Source organism: Anas platyrhynchos, chromosome 3 (genome assembly GCF_047663525.1).
Source record: "Anas platyrhynchos isolate ZD024472 breed Pekin duck chromosome 3, IASCAAS_PekinDuck_T2T, whole genome shotgun sequence".
NCBI classification, from domain to species: domain Eukaryota; kingdom Metazoa; phylum Chordata; class Aves; order Anseriformes; family Anatidae; genus Anas; species Anas platyrhynchos.
The window spans coordinates 121,391,800-121,409,602 of record NC_092589.1 but is presented as its reverse complement, the minus strand read 5'-3'; the positions used below and the strand labels follow the sequence as shown (position 1 = coordinate 121,409,602).

General features: G+C 57.7%; 1 protein-coding gene across 1 annotated transcript; it reads right to left on the bottom strand.

The window, feature by feature from the left end:
* Positions 1-7,806: 7,806 nt before the first annotated feature.
* On the bottom strand, positions 7,807-16,631 carry LOC140002309 (maestro heat-like repeat-containing protein family member 7). The gene is made up of 19 exons (XM_072036731.1): positions 15,745-16,631; positions 15,061-15,131; positions 14,790-14,918; positions 14,569-14,648; positions 14,286-14,409; positions 13,921-14,010; positions 13,730-13,834; positions 13,337-13,508; positions 12,418-12,524; positions 11,909-12,058; positions 11,533-11,687; positions 11,033-11,171; positions 10,621-10,758; positions 10,266-10,442; positions 9,754-9,909; positions 9,311-9,412; positions 8,999-9,101; positions 8,746-8,805; positions 7,807-8,086 (listed from the first exon to the last, which is right to left on the bottom strand). Exons 1-19 carry the CDS (start codon positions 16,355-16,357, stop codon positions 7,959-7,961), a joined length of 2,799 nt encoding a protein of 932 aa, XP_071892832.1. The 5' UTR covers positions 16,358-16,631; the 3' UTR covers positions 7,807-7,958.
* Between the last annotated feature and the right edge of the window lie 1,172 nt (positions 16,632-17,803).

Genomic DNA, 17,803 nt, shown 5'->3' with positions numbered 1-17,803 from the left:
AGCGCCTGCAGAGCACAAGCAGGATGAGACCTTGGAGCCGCCGGCACACAGCAGCAGCAGAGCCAGCGCTGCCCCAGCCCTCGCCTCCCAGGGGGCTGGTGCCGGGGGGCCTTGCCCCTTCTCCAACCCGCTGCGCATCCTCTCACCATGATGTTCTCCACCAGCTTATGTTTGCTGCAGAAGCCACGCAAGTTCATCAGCACACCCCTCTCTGTGACAGTTCTGCACAGATCGCAGATTTTGCTGAGGAACAGCATCTTCTGCTCCTCGTCGTCCTGGCAGCCACAAAGACACCAACAGAGCATTAGGGGGACACCCACGGCCAGCAGGACCAAAGCCTTGAGGGGTCTGGGGCTGTGTGGGACCCCTGGAGGGCAGCGCCAGGAGCACAGCTGTGATGCAAGCGGCTGCCATTACCTTTTCTGTGCCACTGATATACTTCACGATGAATTCCATGGCCGAGTCTGCGCTCAGTTTCCATGCCTTATCTGGAAAGGAGGAAAGCAAAGAGTGCTGCAGAGAGGGGCTGAATGCAGGGGTGAGGAGAGGAAGGGCCCCAGCCCCAGAAGGATGTGGGGAGGCCGCGGGGATGCCCAGAGGCTGCAGCAGCTCCGCTGGGAAGAGAGGCTGAGGGAGCTGGGCTTGTGGAGCCTGGAGAAGGCTGCGGGGGGACCTCGCTGCGGCCTCCCCGTGCCCAAAGGGGCCTCCAGGAAAGCTGGGGGGGGATCTTCATCATGGACTGCAGCGACAGGACAAGGGGTGACGGCCTTAACCTCAAAGAGGGCAGGTTTCTTTCGGACAGGCAGGGATTTCTCTCCTTCACGCCCAGGGCAGTGAGGCCTTGGCGCAGGCTGCGGTGCCCCCTCCCTGGCACTGCCCACGGCCAGGCTGGGTGGGCTTTGGGCAGCCTGGGCTGGGGGGAAGCATCGTGATCGCCGAGGTCCCCCCCAGCCCAAAGCGTCCTGGGATTCTGTGGTGCTGCGGAGGAAGCTCGGCCCCGTCAGCCCAAGCGCCGCTTTACCCAGGGAAGGAGTCCTGGAGTCAGGCAGGGGTCTCTGTGTCCCCAACCCTCCCCACCCCATCCCGAAGACCCTGACTCACTGGGATCCAGCCACTGTACGTCGTCCTGGCTCTCCTCTACCTGGCTGCTGCCCGCTGCCTGAGCAATGTCCTCTGCCGGTCTCCTGTCCTCTACCGGGCTGCTGTCCTCTGCCGGCAAAATGTCCTCTACCGAGGTGCTGTCCTCTGACAGCAAGCTGTCTTCTGCCGGGCTGCTGTCCTCTGATGGCAAAATGTCCTCTACCGAGGTGCTGTCCTCTGACAGCAAGCTGTCTTCTGCCGGGCTGCTGTCCTCTGATGGCAAAAAGGCCTCGACTGGGGTTCTGTACTCTGCCAGCAAGCTGTCCTCTGCTGGGCTTCTGTCCTCTGCCGGCAAAATGTCCTCTACCGAGGTGCTGTCCTCTGCCAGCAAGCTGTCTTCTGCCGGCCTGCTGTCCTCTGATGGCAAAAAGGCCTCGACTGGGGTTCTGTCCACTGCCAGCAAGCTGTCCTCTGCTGGCCGGTTGCTGCCCTCAGAAGACCAGGTCTCCTGCCAGGCCAGCCTGGGCTGCCTGGGGGGCATGCCTCCCTCCTCATCCCCTTCAGAAGCAGCCTCTGGAGTGGGAGAGTTCTCAGATAGAAACCGGCGGCTCCTCTGGGCGGGCGGTTGTGGCATTGTGGGACGTGGGCTATGCTCGGGGACTCCTCGAAGGCCCTGTGCTCCTGCCCTGTCCGTCACTGCCGTGCACCGACACTGAGGGTCCGAGCCACGGCTGCGCTCTTATAAGGCGGAGCCCTGGGGTGTCACCAAGTGACGTCACAATGGGTGCCACTGTGACACGTGCCTGGGCTGGGTGGGCACCCATTGTGACGTCACTTGGTGACACCCCAGGGTGCTGCCTGACGCGAGCGCAGCCGTGGCTCGGACCCTCAGGCCCTGCTTCCCAGGACGTGGCTGAACACCGCTCGTTGATGGGAAGTAGAGAATAATTTTTTTTTCCCTCTCTCCGTGCTCCCGCGCGGACTGATTGTTTCTTTTGTTTCTTTTTTTTTTCCTCCCCATTCCCTTTCCATTTAATTAAACCTTTCTCATCTCAAACCTCGAGTTCTCTGTGTTGTATTTTCTCCCCCTTCCTCTTTGAGGAGAGGGGGAGTGAGAGAGCGGTTGTGGTGGAGCTCGGCTGCCCACCTGAGTAAAACCACCACACTTTGTCCCAGCAGCTGCGGTGCCTTGTGAGGGGCTGGGGCTGGGGTGGCCGTGCCCAGAGCCCTGCAGCAGCCTGTGGAGGGCATTGCCCTGGGGCCAGCCCAGCCTGGGCTGCTGGGCTGGGCTGGGCTGGAGAGAGGGCAGGGTGGTGGGGAGAGGTGGGCAGGGGCCGGGCTGGGCTGGGCAGTGCCCGGCAGAGCACTTTGTTGACTTTGATGACTTTCACCTATTTCTTTGAGGACTGTAGACACCCGTCTCTGTTCACCACCTTGCTCTCATCCCAGCATTTCCATCATTTCACCAGTGTCTCATCAACCCTCCCCAGCTGCTCCTTCTCACACAAAGCCATGCTCTGATCACAGACGCTCTTTGGGTGACCTCTGGCAACGCAGCACAACACTCTGAGGGACAGTTCTTCCTCCTCGTGGCCAGCACCAACATTCCAAAGTGCACTTTGTGGCAGTTTTTTCTCTCCTACTCTTTTCTACTACAAAAGAAAGCTCCATCAGGGTGGAACCCCCTCCTAAAGTAGGCATCCCAATCCATCAGGCTCCTTGCGGCCTGTCAGCCAACCAGACAGAAGTCACCGCACCAGCATCTTCCAAGCCATGGGCCTGCTGCTGTCCAGTCATGGACTCAAGCAGAAGGGACAGGACAACCCATATGTGGGCCTTCTTTCTGCATGGGTCCTCCTGGGTATGTAGGCAGAGGGGATCCCACAGTCAGCATGCCAGCCAGGTGCCTTTTGCTGGCCTACCAGGGCCACTGGCAGATGTCAGCCGAAAAGTACCGATCCCAGCTCTAAGTCAAGGGTGACCTGCCACCTACAGAAGTGACCTCTCAATCCCTTTCTGTGACATGATCCTGCTGCTTCCCTATCAACTGCAGAGACAGAAGTGACCCCACAGTGACCAGCACAGTCACACTCCCCTGCTGGTGCAGGAGATCCTCAGGCAGAGCTGAGCTCATCAGAGCATCCTCCTCCGTCTCCCCCTTGTGACCTACTAGCTGATCAGATCCATGGCCCTTCGCATTCATCTTTGAATGCCATGTGACTGCCCAGTAAGATCACGATCCCTGCCCTGCCCAAAAGGGCAAAGCACCTAAAGGTTAGGAAAAGGGTTAAAAGTGAGAAGGTTAATGTACGGGAATAGGGGCTTTCAGTGTTAGGTGTTCGTGTATGGGATTAAGGTTTCCCTTTGTAGGTTAGAGATTAATCAAATGTGTAGCTGGAGGGTAGGGTATTCTTCTTAGGATGTGTTCTGCTTAGGGTATGTGAAAGGTCTTTGGTTGAGGGTTTTTTTTAGGTCTGCAAGGGCTAAATAGAACATTTTAATGATCGCGTTAAGGGCAGGGATCAGGGTGAGCAAGACAGTAAAGGTAGGGGAAAGGGGCTATGGGCTGACTTTTTGCTTCGAGGGATATTGCGGTCAAATATTAGAGCAGAGTATTCCTGTCAGTGTGTGGAGAAGCCTTTAGTTTTATGGAATTCAGGTTACTGGCTAAAATACGGTAATGGCCTCACGTGACTGCTTTAAGTCAGCTTTAAAGTGAGATGAAAACTACCTGATCATTCTTACATCTTCAAAACCATTAGCTTCTGCTGTCCAAGCTCCTCTTCCCTCCCCAAAATCTCACATCTCTCCTGTCTAGGCTTATCCTGAATTCACTGTATCAGTCATCTTCTTAGAGGCAGCTTTCTGATGACTTTCATGAACACAGAGTATCTGTCTTACCTCTGCTGGCTACTCTGTTCCTGAGAATGAAGCAGCTTCTAAGCCAGCATGGAGAAGGACACAAAGGGTCTGTAGGAGCACCTTGCACAATGTGCCCAGCAGTTCTGCACCACCACAAAAGCGCACATCCTGCCTACAAGTTTTGGTTCCAGAATGGCTCCTATGGATCCAGGGTAACTTCCCAGGCCCTTATGTATGCTTCAGTTTCCCCCAGGCATCTTGAAGGCAGTAGCTGCCTCTGTGTAGAAAACTGAAAGCAGCCCTGAAGGATGACTTTAGGCAAAAGCTGACACTTCTGACATAACCCCTATCCAAGACCTCTTCCTTTATGGGGCCTACCCAGTACTTAGGAAGAGTGGAACTCACAACCTGTATGCATAGCAGGTGCCTTCTTCTGGTCTATCACTGACACTGGCAGATGTGAGCCTAAAGGCACGTATCCCAGTCAAGAGTCAAGGGATGACCTGTTGGCTACTTCAGAAAGAGCTCAACTCACAATCCACTTTACAAATATTCCCTTAGGAATGGATTAGGAATTTCTGAAGCACCACCGACTTTGTGATACAACACCTACAAAACACATACTTTCTTTCAAAATCATTAGTTTCTGCTGCCCAAACTCCTCTTCCCGCCCCCAGATCTCACATCTCTCCTGGCCAGCCTTCTCCTAACCTCCCCATATCGGTCATCTGTTTGGGAGCAGGATTCTCATGACATTCATGATCTCAGGGTACCTGTCTCACCTCTGCTGGCTACTCTGTTACTGAGAAAGAAGCAGCTCCTAAGCCAGCATGGAGCACCCTACACAAAGTGCCCAGCACCACCATAGAAGTGTGCTGCCTACAAATTTTGGTCCCCAAATGGCTGCTTTGGATCCAAGGTAACTTTTTCCCAGGCCCTTATACATGGTTCATTTTCCCCCAGGCATCTTGGCAGTGGCTCCCTCTGTACAGAAAACTGAAAACAGCCCTGAAGGATGACTTCAGGCAAATGCTGACACCTCTGACATGACAACCCCGATCCAAGACCTCTTCCTCTTTGGGGCCTACCAGGTACTTAGGAAGAGTGAATTGCATGAACTACATGCAAAGCAGGTAACCTGCACTTGCCTTTCAGGTACATTCAGAGAGATGAGCTTAATGGCACTGCTCCCAGCCAGGAGTCAAGCGATGACCTGTCAGCTACTTCAGAAAGAAGTCACTTCACACGCCATTAAACAGCCATTTGCTTCCAACTAGATTAGAAATTTCTGAGGCACGACTGACCCCTTATTAACATACCTACAAAACATTCTCTTTTTGGCCCTGGACCTGCCCAGGCAGTGATCTGGTTGTGACTCTTCCAGCCCAAGGCACTGCTGCTCAACTCCCAGCCTCTCTGATGCATGGGAGCCAGTTCTGTACCAGTCCAGTCAGGTGCTAGGCCAGGAGGGACCTTGCAGGCAATCTTCAAGGCCCGTGCCTGTTGGCGGTCTCTCAGCTCCTTGTGCACAGCAAAGATAACGCTCAAATCCAGAAGCCATGTGCCTGAAGCTGGCCTAGAACACACTCAGGGAAGGGCCCTCCCAGCCCCAGCCCCAGCCCCAGCCCGAGCTGGCGGTGCTGCTCTGCGGAGTGAGGGGGCTGTGGTGCCCAGGGCACAGGGACACTCTGCAGGGCCATGCTGGGCAGGCTGGGAGGCAGACCCAGCTCATGGGGTCACTGCCATTGCCCCAGGGCCGCAAGGAATCACTCGCCAGACTCCTTTGCTGGGGCTGTGTTGTGGTTTAACGTGGCCAGCAGGTAAGCACCACACAGCTTTTTGCTCACCCTCCCTCCTCCCTCTCTGGAATGGGGGAAAGAAATGAGAAAGTGAATCCTGTGGGTTGAGATAGAGACAGTTTATTAAGGAAGGAAAGGGGAGGGGAGGGGAGGGGAGGGGAGGGGAGGGGAGGGGAGGGGAGGGGAGGGGAGATATCATAACTTGTGGAAACAGACAGCTTTCCATCCGCTAGCCTTCTGTGACTCTGTACTGCAATTCCGTTCAACTGGTTACTCCTTTATTATCCAAACTCTCCTGCAACTCCTGATACTGCTAACTTGTCACAGATAGCACAATCACACGAAGGTTGAAACGTCTGCCTGCAGACATGAAAGGCTGACAGAATGGAGCATCTGTCCAGGGGAACCTTGAGAAACTGCAGGATTTTGCCTACAGAAACCTCTTGACATTTACAAGAAGAAAAGCCTCATCCTGCACCAGAGGAAGAGGAACCCCACACATCAGGGCAGACTGGGACCCTGCTGAGTGAGCAGTGCCCAGGAGGAGGAGGGCCTGGGCACCACGAGGGATGCCAAACGAGCTCACCAGGAGCTCACCAGGAACCAGGCCAACTTCCTACAGAGCTGCCTTATGAGGAGCATGGCCACCAAGAAAATGTAAGTTACCATGCTCGGCTCCGATCTGATGAGACACCACACAGCCAGCAGGGAAAGAGGTGCAGGTCTGTGAATCTCTTGGACAGCCTGGTGTGGAGAGGAGCAAGCACACTGGAAAGGCTGAAAGTCCCAACAGGCCTGAGGTCTGTGTGTCAATGGCTAGGGCTCTTGTCTCCGACAGCGAGGCCTATGAGGAGGCAGCTTCTTGTTAAAGCACCAGGGTCTCATTGCCTCCTCACCAGCCATGAACCAGGCAGGAGTCGTACCCTTCTCCTGCACTGGGCCATGGACATCCCCATCTCCTACTGCCCAGGAAGAGCCCTGAGCTCCTGTGTGAAGGGAAAGGATCTCCCTTCCCAGGAGCCTGGGGTCAAAGCCTGTTTTTCAATACATCAGTGTCACCTTCACATTTGTCTACCTGTCCTCACTGCCTCCAGTGTTCTGCTCTAATGAGCTCCAAGGGAGGCTGTGTCAGTGCCAGCAGAGTCCCCCCTCAGGGGGACTGATCCAGATCCCCTTGCCCAGCTTGGTGTCGCCCACGAACTTACAGCGCCCAGTGGGGCCCACCCAGCCCAGGCACGTGTCACATGGGACCTCCCTTGGTGACCTCCCTTGGTGACACCCCAGGGGTCCGCCTTATATGACTGCAGCTGTGGCTCGGACCCTCAGCGTCGGTGCACGGCAGTGACGGACAGGGCAGGAGCACTGGGCCTTCGAGGAGTCCCCGAGCATAGCCCACGCCTGCCCGAAGGAGCCTCCGTTTTCTATTTGAGAACTCTCCCACTCCAGAGGCTCCTTCTGAATCTGATGAGGAGGGAGGCATGCCCCCCAGGCAGCCCAGGCTGGCCTGGCAGGAGACCTGGTCTTCTGAGGGCAGCAACCGGCCAGCAGAGGACAGCTTGCTGGCAGAAGACAGCACCCCGGTAGAGGACATTTTGCCGGCAGAGGACAGAAGCCCAGCAGAGGACAGCTTGCTGTCAAAGGGCAGCAGCCCGGTAGAGGACAGGAGACCAGCAGAGGACAGCTTAGTGGTAGAGAACAGAGGTTTGACAGAGGACAGCAAGAAGGAGTTGCAGTTGCTGGATCCCAGTGAGTCGTGACTCCTCTCTGTACCCCTCCCTGCCACTGTAGGGGTGGACAAAAACACCACCTGAACTCCCACTCCATCCACTACCCGTCCCAGTCCCCTAAAGTCCCGCTTGATAGTCTTCAGGCTTCTATCTTCAGTATTATCACTGCCGGCCTGGACTATCAAAAGACGATAGTAATCAGAGGGGAAAACCCGGTTGGGAAGCTTTCTGGCAACGTCCATGACCCTAGCCCCAGGGAGGCAGCAGACTTCCCTACGGGTAGGGTCAGGCTAACAAATAGGGCCCTCTGTTCCCCTCACAAGGAAGTTGCCTTCTCAGGGGAACAGAGGGAACTTCTCAGGGTCCTTGGTGGCCTACAAGTTAGCTCAGCGTCATGGCACCGAGTCACTGTGAAGGAGCTGCTGGAATAACGAGACAACAACCTAGTTCTATTAAAATATATATTGCTCTTTTGAGGACTGCTGCGGGGCTAGCGGCACCACAGCAGTGGAAATCTCCGTCCTGACATTGCCTTATGCCTTGACGTCAGGATCAGGGTGGTTTGAACTGCCAGGGAATGGACCATGGGTTCCGGGTCTTTATATGAAGGCTGGAGGACTGCAAAAGAAAGAAGAGCAGAGATGAAAACCCACTCCTTGCAGAGATCCCCAGGCATCCCCTGCAGACCATGCCAGCCCCACTCGACTCTTCCCCAGGCCAGGAGGAGCAGGAGGGACAAAGGAATCCATTGAAAGCTGCTGCTCAGCAATGTCCCAAATGCAGCCACCAGTCCTTCCCCACCTGCGCACCACAGGTCAAGTGGGGCACCTTCACAAGCTGGTTCCCTCACCACCTGCCTCCATCCCTTGGGAGGATTCACACACTCCAGGAATCTCCTGGACTCTTTCCTCTCGCTATTGTGCTTCCCCATGAGAGCAAGGGCTAGCAATCGTGACCCTGCTCCTAGCTGCTTGTAGGCTGTCTCATCTCCCTCTTCGTCCTGGTTGCGTGCTCTACAACAGGCTCCCACCTTCTGTCAGCCTTACTGCCCTTTCCCCTGACTCTTCCTCAGGGACACTCAACCCTTTCAGCGGCACTGCCCAGCTCCAGGCTGGGAGGCCATTCCCTGACACCACAGGCTACCCCGTCTCCTCTCCCTCGTTCCTATGGCTGCATTGCTCCTCCGCCCCGAAGCATTTCCCTGGAGCAGGGCAAGGCACGGGGGCCTCTGCCGCTGTCCCCCCAGCCCTAGCACACCCCCCACTGCCCTCACTCACCGCTGAGGATTTCATTCAGCTTCTCCTCGCTCTGGTCCTTGCAGTAGCGCGCAGCAAGACCTAGACACAGAGACCCCATCAGAGCCCCGCTCCCCAGCACGCTCCCAGCAGCACAGCCCCTGGCCTGGCCAGCCAGGCTGTGCCCCCTCCTGCACCCTGGAGCAAGGGCCCAGTCGGGGGGCTCTGGGGGCAACAGGGCAGTGCCTGGGGCTGCCAAAGGCTGCCCCAAGAGGGACCCAGGGGCTGGGCTCACCAATGAATCTGACGGCCTCAAGTCGCAAGTCGGTCTGAGTGGCCTTCAGGTAGGGCTGGCTCTGCTGCAGGTATTCTTCTACTCTGCCTCTGTCCTGCTGCAGCTGGAGAGAGAGAGAACGCAGGGTCACGGGGCTTGCACACCCTCTCCAGGGTCTCCTCCAGCATCCTGGGGGCAGGGAGGGCAGAGGGGCCTGCAGAAGAGCCCCCTGGGGCTCTGTGCTGGCAGGAAGGGAGCGAGGATGCAGCTGCAGGCAGCGGGCTCTGGCCGGGCGCGTTTGCCCAGCTGGGGCAAACCAAGTTGGGTCCTTACCAAGCACTCCCCGATCCTCCACGTCTGTTTTGTCTGGACGAAGCGCTTCAGCTCCTTGCGTCGCAGAAACTTTGCAGCCACGGCGAGAGCTTCCCCAGAGGCCTGCGGAGCAACAGAGTTTGGGAGGTAGCAGCACAGCCTTGGGAAGGAGACCCTCTGTCCCCTCCTCTTGGCAGGGCTGCGAGCCTTTCCCAGCGCGTTATGGGAGGCTGTGGTGGGGGGCAGCGTGCACTGGGTTCAGTGGCCAAGGCAAGGCCACGGGACAGCCACCATCGGAGGCAGCTCACAATGAGAGAGATCCCAGAGATCACAGCAAGAGATCAGAGGCTGGACTCGATGAACTTGAGGTCTCTTCCAACCTAGAAATTCTGTGATCCCCCAGAGCAACCCTGTGGCATCAGCACACCCTTGCCCACATAACTGCTCAGCTCTGAGATCTGTACCTTTGCTACGCTCTCACTCTGGTCTCTCATATGAACGTAGAGTGGGAGAAGGCTCCTGTGAACTGTCCTCTTCATTTTCTTCGTCCTTTGCCGCAGCACAGCCTCCACCACGGCTTGGAAGAGGCAGATGGAGTGCTCCCGCACCTGGCTGGACGCCTGGCAGGGAGGAGGACAGGAGGAATTTCAGCATTAGCGTGGCCGATGTGAAGGGAGCTCCCAGCACTGTGAGATGCTTCAGCGCTGGATCCTTCCCAGAGGAGCTGCTCAGGGGCAGCTGCAAGGCCTGGTGCCCGTGAAGGGCAACGCAATCGGTTGCCATCGCAGGCTGCCCGCCAGCCACCCCATTTTCGCCACCAGCCGCACCAGCCATGCCCAAGCAGAGCTCCCCAGCGCCTGGGCTGACGAGGAGACTGGGAAGGCCCTGCCTGAGTGCTGCCCACAGGGCCGGGCTGAAGGGCAGCCCTCGTTACAGGGGGCCCAGCTGAGGGCTCGGGCTCCCGCAGCACACTTACGTGGTCAAAGAGTGGCAGGAGCTTCTCAGCCAGCTGCAGAGCCAGGCCACTGTCCTTCCACCTCTCCACATGAGCCATCACGTTTCTCAGCACAAGCAGGGCCTTCAGCACCATGTCTGTGTTGGTGTCCTGCAGGGCCTCCACAATGTCTGGCAGCAAGACCTGAATTTTCCTTGCCTGTAGGAAAGACACCATTTCCCTTCCGTGAGGCAGTGAGAGACCACCCTGGGCAAAGGGCTCTGGTTCCTGAGCACCAGCCTCCTGCCTTGCTTCCTGGCAGCGGGGAGGGATGGGAGGGCAGAAGAGCAAAGCCCCAGGCTGCCAACATGGCTTTGCTTGACGATGGCCCGCTCACCTTCTTAGGGCTCTCTGACACGGTGCAGAGCCCTTTCAGAACCAAAAAGCGCATCTCTGGTCTTGGGTGCCTCAGGTAGCTCTGGAGGTGCACTGGGTTAACACAGTCCTCCAAAAAAATGTGATTCCGGCCCAGCATCTGCAAGAAAGAGCAGTGAGAGCCTGGCAGGGCCTGCAGGGCTCCCTGCAGCCTCTTCTTCTCCCACCTTTGGGCAGGGATGGGGCAGCGCCAGCTGGCACCAAAGAGGCACCAGGCGCGGGGAGCTACGGGGGCTTCCCGGCCCCAGGGACCATGTGTCCGTACGTCCTGCGGGAGCTGGCAGTTTGGGGGTAGATGGGCACAGGGCTGTGCCTGTGTGCCTGAAGGGGCACACGTAGCCCTGCTGGGAGCAAGGTTTCATCTGGGAACTCACAGCCAAGCGACGGATGCAGGTGTCTTCGGTGACTTCCTTGCACCACTGGCACAGCGAGATGCCTAGCAACACGATGTTTAAAACATTCTCCAAGGTCCTCGGCATGGCCAGGATCACCTCCCACATGGCCAGGTCAGTGCTGCAAGCCCAGAATACTCTGTCAGTGAGGCTGCCTCAGCCGCAGGGCCACAAACTGGGCCAGCCCCGGAGGACCCAGGCTGTCCTGCAGCCCCTGTGACTTGGGGAGCACTGAGGGCCCAGCCTGGGCAGGCAGGAGGGGGCTGAGCTGGTGTTCCCTGGGGGCAGGGGGACTCTGGGCTGCCTTGGACAGCTGGGCTGCTGCAGCCCTGGCTGGCCCAGTAGGGCTGGAACACATTGGTGGGAAGGAGGGCTGTGCTCCTTGGGGATGTCCTGCCCTTTGCCATTGGTGTGGCAAGCAGAGAGTCTCCAGGTGCATCTCCCGACGCGGAACAAGCCCTCAAGGATGTTAAGGCCAGGACCTGTCACGTGGCGGAGAGAACTGCAGCAGGTTCTTGGCTTCTTCCCTGGGCATCATGTTGGTCAGCCGGAGAAGCAGGGAGTCCAGGCACTGCCGCGCCGATGCCGTGTGGATGCTGCCCAGGTTTCTCCTGATGCACTCCATGATTGTTGGCACCTTGGGGGACAAAGTGGGAATGGTGTTGCCAGCAGACCGCAGCCATTGCCACAGCTGCCACTCAAACTTTGGCCCCTTCCATTGCTCTCTGCTGGCTTCAGGTGGCTTCTGGAGCCCAAGAGACCCCGATGTGCGAGGGAGGCAGGGAGGGAGGCAGGGAAGGAGAGAGGAACCACGCCTGGAAGAGCTCAAGGGCAGGGCCATGGCCACAGGCCACTTACATCTCTCAGCCAGTAGAAAGGGTCCTCCAAGGCTGCGTCGAGCACGCTGCAGGCCCCCTGCTTGTCATGGATGCTGGAGTCTTGTAAAGCTTCAAGGGCTGTGAGGATGATGTCCAGCCTCTCAGCAGGGAAGAGATGTCCTCCAAACCCCTGTGGGAAGAAGGAGGAGCGAAGACATGCCTCCCTGAGTGTCCCAAGGGTGCTGCTTAGCTGAGCAGCAAGGGCAGCTCCGGAGAGAGGGCCCTCGGGGGAAGGGGTGAGGATGGGGCATATGGGGCCAGAGTGCTGGCCCTGCAGGTAACCAGGGCTTGCTGGTGGCCAGGAGGGCTGGAGCTGCTGCCGGGACACAGGGGAGCAGCCTTCGCATAGCCCCAGCCTGGGGACAAGAGGAACCCTCTCAGCAGGGCGAGTGAGGCCGTGCCAGCCCCACTGGTTCTGGACCCCTTTGCTCACACGAGATGCCTGCTGATGCTGCGGACAAGATCCCCAGCAAGGCCAGAGCTCATTACCTTGGCAATTTCACACGGAGTTGATATTATAGAAAATGGAAGTTTTGCATACTTCAATTTCTTGTGTCTCTCTGCATATTTTACCATGTCCGCTGTCAATATGCATTCTAAACGGGGAAACAGCGAAGAGTCAGTAGGGAAGAGCATCTTTGCCAACAAGCTTGCCAAATGGTGAAAAGCACTTTCACTAGGAATGGCTGAGGAGGGAGGCTCAGACCCACGGCGAGGAGAGTGGTGGGCAGGGATGTGAAGCACAAGGTGAGGAGTGCTGGGAGCAAAAGGGACATCAGGGATGATGCAGAAGGACGAGAAGCAATGGCGTTGGGTGCCGTGGGGGTAGCAGCGTGTCACAGACCCCCTTCTGCTTGGGGTCAGGATGTGCAGGAAGCCCCCTGACACCTGCCTTTAAGACGGCAGGGAGCAAACAGTCAGGGAGCATTCTGGAGGGCGTCACCATCCCTGGTGATGCACGGCTGGCTCTGCTGTTCACTCCTCGGGGAAGATGCGGTTTGGGAAGTGCTCATCGATCGATGGCTTAGACTGGGGGACACCACAAAACAGCGTGGTAGGTGATCTGGGGAGGGTTGGGAAGCACAGCAGCAGAGAACTGCTCCTGGACGGCAGGTGAGCGCCTAGCTTCTGCGGAAAACGATAGCCAGAATGCTGCGGGAAGCTGCTGTGAGGAGCAGAGGAGGCCAGGGAACCTGGCAGAATTCCGTGGGCAGCCTCCACCAAGCACAAAAACAATCCTTCACAATACTCACAGAATCACAGAATTTCTAGGTTGGAAGAGACCTCAAGATCATTGAGTCCAACCTCTAACCTAACACTAACAGTCCCCACTAAACTCGGGGAAAACAAGTAGACAAATCAGTAGATGTTTGTGTGCAGACGGACGCTGCCCACCACACCTTCTTACCTCTTCCTTTTCTGATGATTTTGTATATGTGAGAAAGAGTTTCTAAAGCTGTGAATCTGATGGAATCTTTGTCACCGGTGAAAATGAAGAGGATGCCCAGCAGCTGTCCCAGGATGGGGATGTAGGGCTCTGTGGGCTCATCATCGCTATAGTTTTCATAGTCATCTGTGATCTGGGTGAGGAAGGGACGAGAGACAAAGGGCTTAGTGGAGGCAGAGCCGGTCCCTGAGAGAGCACGGCCTGGGAAGGGGAGAGCAGGGGCGAAGAAGGGACGAAGACCCTCGATTCACGGTTCTGAGGCACTCACGTGCATCGAGGCTTGCCTCACAGGCACCCCTGAGTGGCAGGATGCTCTGGGATGCAGGAAAGGGTGGAGGGTTCCTTGTGCCTTACCTCGGCCTCAAAATACAAGAGGATGAAATCACCCAGCCTCTCAATCATCCTCACAGCTCTCTCACGCACAGCTGGGTTTTTGGAGTGGGCAAAGTGCAGCAGCGCCTGCGAGGAGAGAAGTTGCTGGGTTGACAGTGGTCTGCAAATGTGACCTGAGAGGATTCTTTGGAAATTCTTTGCAAATGCCAAACCTTCAACATATTCTCCAACTCTGTGTTGAAACTGGCGATGGGGAAGTTGCGTATGAAGGCCGCCAGCATGGTGTCCATGGCTTTCATAGTCTGCAGGGAGGACAGAAGAGCATCGAATTATTTCTGTGGCCCTCCTCACCCCCAGGAGCTGGCTCTGAGCCCCTCAGGAGTTCAGGGGTGGCTTTGGGGCTAAAAAGCCTCTGCGTGCAGACCTCCTGCAGCACAAGATCAGGTCGGGGAAGGGGCGAGACTGGGAAAGCAAATCTGGGCCCCGGCCCTGCACTGGTCTCTGGTTGTGTCAGCACGGGGAAGCAAGGCAGCAGCTCAGCAGGACTGGGGGTGCTGGTACCTCACCCAGCACATACCTCAGTGAAGAGCGCTCTTTCTGTCTCTGGCACATCTGACTCGGGAGGCAGAAAGAAGATGCTCTTGCAGCACACATGCAGGAGTCTCTCCATTTTGCCATGCAGTACTATTGGCACGGTCTTGCTGAAGAAAAGAGAGAGAGGAGCCTGTTGGACGCAGTGCCTCGAGGCTTATGAAGGAGGACACGGACCTCCCTTGGCCAGGCATCCCTGGGAGGGACGGGCAGCCTCCCTGCCAGCTTCAGGGCCACCAGGACATTGCCACCAGGGGCTGGGCACGCACCTGAGGAGGGCGACAGTCTCCATGGCCTTCTGCCGGAATGCTGTGCGCAAGCTGTCCACGGGCTCCTTTTCCAGCAGCGCCTGCAGAGCACAAGCAGGATGAGACCTTGGAGCCGCCGGCACACAGCAGCAGCAGAGCCAGCGCTGCCCCAGCCCTCGCCTCCCAGGGGGCTGGTGCCGGGGGGCCTTGCCCCTTCTCCAACCCGCTGCGCATCCTCTCACCATGATGTTCTCCACCAGCTTATGTTTGCAGCAGAAGCCACGCAAGTTCATCAGCACACCCCTCTCTGTGACAGTTCTGCACAGATCGCAGATTTTGCTGAGGAACAGCATCTTCTGCTCCTCGTCGTCCTGGCAGCCACAAAGACACCAACAGAGCATTAGGGGGACACCCACGGCCAGCAGGACCAAAGCCTTGAGGGGTCTGGGGCTGTGTGGGACCCCTGGAGGGCAGCGCCAGGAGCACAGCTGTGATGCAAGCGGCTGCCATTACCTTTTCTGTGCCACTGATATACTTCACGATGAATTCCATGGCCGAGTCTGCGCTCAGTTTCCATGCCTTATCTGGAAAGGAGGAAAGCAAAGAGTGCTGCAGAGAGGGGCTGAATGCAGGGGTGAGGAGAGGAAGGGCCCCAGCCCCAGAAGGATGTGGGGAGGCCGCGGGGATGCCCAGAGGCTGCAGCAGCTCCGCTGGGAAGAGAGGCTGAGGGAGCTGGGCTTGTGGAGCCTGGAGAAGGCTGCGGGGGGACCTCGCTGCGGCCTCCCCGTGCCCAAAGGGGCCTCCAGGAAAGCTGGGGGGGGATCTTCATCATGGACTGCAGCGACAGGACAAGGGGTGACGGCCTTAACCTCAAAGAGGGCAGGTTTCTTTCGGACAGGCAGGGATTTCTCTCCTTCACGCCCAGGGCAGTGAGGCCTTGGCGCAGGCTGCGGTGCCCCCTCCCTGGCACTGCCCACGGCCAGGCTGGGTGGGCTTTGGGCAGCCTGGGCTGGGGGGAAGCATCGTGATCGCCGAGGTCCCCCCCAGCCCAAAGCGTCCTGGGATTCTGTGGTGCTGCGGAGGAAGCTCGGCCCCGTCAGCCCAAGCGCCGCTTTACCCAGGGAAGGAGTCCTGGAGTCAGGCAGGGGTCTCTGTGTCCCCAACCCTCCCCACCCCATCCCGAAGACCCTGACTCACTGGGATCCAGCCACTGTACGTCGTCCTGGCTCTCCTCTACCTGGCTGCTGCCCGCTGCCTGAGCAATGTCCTCTGCCGGTCTCCTGTCCTCTACCGGGCTGCTGTCCTCTGCCGGCAAAATGTCCTCTACCGAGGTGCTGTCCTCTGACAGCAAGCTGTCTTCTGCCGGGCTGCTGTCCTCTGATGGCAAAATGTCCTCTACCGAGGTGCTGTCCTCTGACAGCAAGCTGTCTTCTGCCGGGCTGCTGTCCTCTGATGGCAAAAAGGCCTCGACTGGGGTTCTGTACTCTGCCAGCAAGCTGTCCTCTGCTGGGCTTCTGTCCTCTGCCGGCAAAATGTCCTCTACCGAGGTGCTGTCCTCTGCCAGCAAGCTGTCTTCTGCCGGCCTGCTGTCCTCTGATGGCAAAAAGGCCTCGACTGGGGTTCTGTCCACTGCCAGCAAGCTGTCCTCTGCTGGCCGGTTGCTGCCCCTAGAAGACCAGGTCTCCTGCCAGGCCAGCCTGGGCTGCCTGGGGGGCATGCCTCCCTCCTCATCCCCTTCAGAAGCAGCCTCTGGAGTGGGAGAGTTCTCAGATAGAAACCGGCGGCTCCTCTGGGCGGGCGGTTGTGGCATTGTGGGACGTGGGCTATGCTCGGGGACTCCTCGAAGGCCCTGTGCTCCTGCCCTGTCCGTCACTGCCGTGCACCGACACTGAGGGTCCGAGCCACGGCTGCGCTCTTATAAGGCGGAGCCCTGGGGTGTCACCAAGTGACGTCACAATGGGTGCCACTGTGACACGTGCCTGGGCTGGGTGGGCACCCATTGTGACGTCACTTGGTGACACCCCAGGGTGCTGCCTGACGCGAGCGCAGCCGTGGCTCGGACCCTCAGGCCCTGCTTCCCAGGACGTGGCTGAACACCGCTCGTTGATGGGAAGTAGAGAATAATTTTTTTTTCCCTCTCTCCGTGCTCCCGCGCGGACTGATTGTTTCTTTTGTTTCTTTTTTTTTTCCTCCCCATTCCCTTTCCATTTAATTAAACCTTTCTCATCTCAAACCTCGAGTTCTCTGTGTTGTATTTTCTCCCCCTTCCTCTTTGAGGAGAGGGGGAGTGAGAGAGCGGTTGTGGTGGAGCTCGGCTGCCCACCTGAGTAAAACCACCACACTTTGTCCCAGCAGCTGCGGTGCCTTGTGAGGGGCTGGGGCTGGGGTGGCCGTGCCCAGAGCCCTGCAGCAGCCTGTGGAGGGCATTGCCCTGGGGCCAGCCCAGCCTGGGCTGCTGGGCTGGGCTGGGCTGGAGAGAGGGCAGGGTGGTGGGGAGAGGTGGGCAGGGGCCGGGCTGGGCTGGGCAGTGCCCGGCAGAGCACTTTGTTGACTTTGATGACTTTCACCTATTTCTTTGAGGACTGTAGACACCCGTCTCTGTTCACCACCTTGCTCTCATCCCAGCATTTCCATCATTTCACCAGTGTCTCATCAACCCTCCCCAGCTGCTCCTTCTCACACAAAGCCATGCTCTGATCACAGACGCTCTTTGGGTGACCTCTGGCAACGCAGCACAACACTCTGAGGGACAGTTCTTCCTCCTCGTGGCCAGCACCAACATTCCAAAGTGCACTTTGTGGCAGTTTTTTCTCTCCTACTCTTTTCTACTACAAAAGAAAGCTCCATCAGGGTGGAACCCCCTCCTAAAGTAGGCATCCCAATCCATCAGGCTCCTTGCGGCCTGTCAGCCAACCAGACAGAAGTCACCGCACCAGCATCTTCCAAGCCATGGGCCTGCTGCTGTCCAGTCATGGACTCAAGCAGAAGGGACAGGACAACCCATATGTGGGCCTTCTTTCTGCATGGGTCCTCCTGGGTATGTAGGCAGAGGGGATCCCACAGTCAGCATGCCAGCCAGGTGCCTTTTGCTGGCCTACCAGGGCCACTGGCAGATGTCAGCCGAAAAGTACCGATCCCAGCTCTAAGTCAAGGGTGACCTGCCACCTACAGAAGTGACCTCTCAATCCCTTTCTGTGACATGATCCTGCTGCTTCCCTATCAACTGCAGAGACAGAAGTGACCCCACAGTGACCAG

Bases quoted from the DNA above. Each gene is read 5' to 3' on its own strand.
- LOC140002309 (XM_072036731.1), bottom strand. From the start codon at position 16,357: ATGCCACAACCGCCCGCCCAGAGGAGCCGCCGGTTTCTATCTGAGAAC. The intron at 15,132-15,744 runs GTGAGTCAGGGT...CCTCCTTTCCAG, and splicing joins CGTACAGTGGCTGGATCCCA to ATAAGGCATGGAAACTGAGC. The intron at 11,172-11,532 runs GTCCTGGCCTTA...CTGGGCTTGCAG, and splicing joins TTCTCTCCGCCACGTGACAG to CACTGACCTGGCCATGTGGG.